At 48.2% G+C, this 3,394-nt stretch overlaps 1 protein-coding gene across 1 annotated transcript in view; it reads right to left on the bottom strand.

Annotated features, from left to right (window-relative positions):
• Window positions 1-108: 108 nt before the first annotated feature.
• Window positions 109-3,394, bottom strand: part of LOC106528445 (histone demethylase UTY) — a gene marked incomplete at both ends in the record, with an annotated part of 49,177 nt that continues 45,891 nt past the window's right edge. Inside the window, 5 exon segments of the mRNA XM_014023611.1 lie at window positions 109-170; window positions 294-499; window positions 592-697; window positions 794-923; window positions 2,042-2,874. Coding sequence (XP_013879065.1) covers window positions 109-170; window positions 294-499; window positions 592-697; window positions 794-923; window positions 2,042-2,874 — 1,337 coding nt within the window.

Raw genomic sequence — 3,394 nt, 5'->3', positions numbered from 1 at the left:
CACCATAGACTTTGTATGTAAACCTGCTGCTCCTGATGCTGAAATCGCGTTCGGTGTGAACGCACCATTATGAAAACACGTCTAAAATCCAAAATGCGTCTCAGCTACCTTTCTGCTGATGCTGGCTCCGTGTCTGACGGCTCCTTCAGTGCCTTCTTTTCATTCTCCTCCTGAAACGAAACCAAGAGTTAAAAAAACAAACACACAAAATAAACACACACACACACACACACAAAAAAACCTTAAATATTTTAGGAATCTTTTTAAACTAAAACAAGCAAAGTGTAACAAACCCTCAGGGACTCCTGGAAGGATGCGGCCTGATACTGGGCGTATTTGGCGATGGTGGTGTGAGTACGGGTGCTCTCGCAGCGCCACATTTTTTTCGTGCCACTTGGGTCCCAGTTCTCGTCGGCGGGCTGCAAGAGCTGAGTCCAGACCTCCACCGGGTGCTCCGGGTTAGCCTCTACTAACGTCTTAGTGGAGAACAGACCCAGGTCTGGATAACAGAGAGGGAGAAAAAAAAAAGTTCATTACAAAATAAAAAAAAACAGCAATGTGGCAGAAGAGTAACGCGAACAGGTTACTGACCGAGTTTGAGCGCTCCGGCCAGGCCTCTGATGACGGTGACAGGGTTGGAGGGGTTTGTGCAGAACTGGTGCAGTGGTGGGAAAAAAGCATCCCTCTTGTTTTCCAGCTGGTTTTAAAAAGATAAATAAAAATGAAGAAATGTGAAAGGTTGCAGAGTTTTATAGTGAACCCCTCAAGCTTATCCTCTAACTGAACTACTTACATAGATACTGGGTGTGGGAGGGTTCAGTTTGTCTTTGGGCAGGGCTGGTGAGGGAGGGGGCGGCAGCCGGGGGGGAGGGCACTTATCCAGGAGGATGCTGCTGTTCGACAGCCCGTTCTTCCCCAGGTTTCTGCTCGCAACACAAGAAGCGTTTTCAGCACAAATCAATCAATCCTCTGTTTTTCCAAAGGATTTCTAACTACAAAATTGGAACGGTGCTCTGATGAATCTAASAGGACACTGAGTTAAAAACAAAGAGGTCTATTGAGCTGAGTGGAATCTGCATGGCAACAACACGGCCCAGTGGCCTTCACTRTTGTTGATGGTTACATAACTATTTGTTTGTGATTCTGTAGTTACACTTCTCCACCACTGGGGGGAGTCCTGTTCAAAACAAATCACACTGATGCTGCTCAGAAGAGGCATTTTTAAGAACAGGAAACCAATTCCTGCAAGTGTTCTTGTTGATTTTGTATACAGGGTTCCCACACCTTGGTCACCATCAAATTCAAGGACCTTTCAAGRACTTTCCAGCACATATTTCCTCAAATTCAGGAACCAAGCGCAATGGCAATTACCTCCTGCTACCACAGAATGTTACCAATAAACAGGTTTAATATCATGTAAATTCAAGGAAAAACCGAACAAMATAGAAGTTGTTGAGTCAGAATCAATGAARGAAAGTGGATTAAATGTTTACTCTACATTYATATCYACAATACATGGACATGTAATTATGTCCTGGGAGGTTCAGCAGCTCAGTTTGGGAGGAGGGGATGTGAACATGTCCAGACGCTGCTGCTCGGTGAGGACAGGAGGAGCTGTGGTGCTTCACCTGGGCTCAGAAAGAAAGAGCCGCCCTACTCTGATCTGATTGGGTAAAACTATGACTATGGCTCAAGTTATTTGTTGAAAACCACGTCAGTTTACCGTAATCCTGAGTTATTAACCGCAACAAATCTAAGGCTATGTTTTTTTTTTACATATGTTAAAAATCAGTTGTATGAATAGAGAACTTCAATCCCACAAAAATATTCAAGGACATTCAAGGACAAGTGTAATTTCTGGCTGTTTTCACAAACTTTCCAGGGCTCTGAAATCATCTTTTCAAATTCACAAACTTTCAAGGATTTCAAGGACCCGTGGGAACACTGTGCAAAATATGTTGTATTTTTCTATTTTTCTTGAATGTCTAATAATCAAACTGTTCTGAGCAGCGGTGTGACCTGTGGCCTGTTTCAGACTCACCTGCAGGCCTTCAGGACGTCCGTGGAGCTGGGGTAGATGGAAATGGAGGAGGAGGATGATGACGAGCTGTGTCTGTGTGGAGGCGTGGCTTTCAGACCGGTGAAGGAGGAGGGCGGCTCAGCCTTCAGTGGGCTTTGCGAGTCCTCCGAGATGCCCCCCTTGCCGTTTCCGTTGATGGCGGGCGTTGCGGGCGTGGTGCTGGGGGGGCTGCGGGCGTCCAGTTGGGTGTTTTCAGAGGATTTGGGCGAGGGCGTGGCGGTGGAGGTGGCGGAGCCGCCCTGCTCTTGTGGAAGCGAGGGCAGGGCGGCCGGGTGGATGTTGTTGACTTTCTTCTGGGACTCTGTGGACGTCGTCTCCTCAGACGGCCTCTCGCTCTCCTCTGGGCCCTTCCCCCCCGCCAGCAGGGCAGATAGCCTGGGATTGTCTGCGCTAAGGCTCGGAGCCTCGTCGCCTTCTGCCGCCTTGTCGCCATCTCCAGAGACGTGATTGGCCAGCCCGTCTACCTGCGCCTGTTTGCTGTCGGTGGATGGCGGTGGTGGAGGAGGCGGCGCCGGCGTCTTGTCGCCTGAGCCCCCGTTCCCAAGGGACGCGGCTGCGGCGTTGCCATCTTTGGTAGTGGACGCGTCGGGTCCGGCACCACCTGAGGTAGAGGCGGGCGGGAGGGAGGGGGGCGAGGGGAGGTGGTTGTGAGGCTGCTGCCATGGCGACGGGGCATTCGTGGAATGTCCAACCTGATTGTTGGGGTGAGCGGTGGAGTTGGGGGTCTGTGGGTGAGAGGGAGTCCCCTCAGTGTTTGAGCCTGTCGCGTGGGAAACACACTCCTTCTGAAGCCCCTGGAGGAAAAACGCATTCAACAGTTAGAGCAGAAGTTCCAGAATATGGAGTGTGGACCCCAATGTGTGTAAAACAAGACCAAGTGGGAGGCTCATGTTCCCCTTAGAGGTTATAAAAGTCATGAATAAAAGAATCGAACTGCTGACAAGTTAAAATGGGTGTTCTTGTATTAAACCAGGGTTCCTACAGCACAAGGCAAGTTATATTTAAAGGGATCCCTGATAAGTTGTAACATTAGACTTTATTTGATAAACATTTATTTTGACTGTAAAATAAAGACTGTAAAAATACTGTAGGCTGTTTAGTTTTTAAAAATATATTTTAACACGGACGGAGCCATTTTATTTACTGTATTAGATGGAGGACAACAGAGTTGCTTCATGGAAGAAGAACCTCAGCTTAGCCTGTTAGCTTTAGCGTTAGCACTGGCGCTATATTGCCTTATATGTATTAGCTCAGTGCTAGCGCGACAAACAGGCTAAGCTGAGGTTCTTCTTCCATGAAGCAACTCTGTTGTCC

Source organism: Austrofundulus limnaeus, unplaced genomic scaffold (genome assembly GCF_001266775.1).
Source record: "Austrofundulus limnaeus strain Quisiro unplaced genomic scaffold, Austrofundulus_limnaeus-1.0 Scaffold380, whole genome shotgun sequence".
NCBI lineage: Eukaryota > Metazoa > Chordata > Actinopteri > Cyprinodontiformes > Rivulidae > Austrofundulus > Austrofundulus limnaeus.
This window is presented reverse-complemented; position numbering and strand designations above follow the sequence as displayed.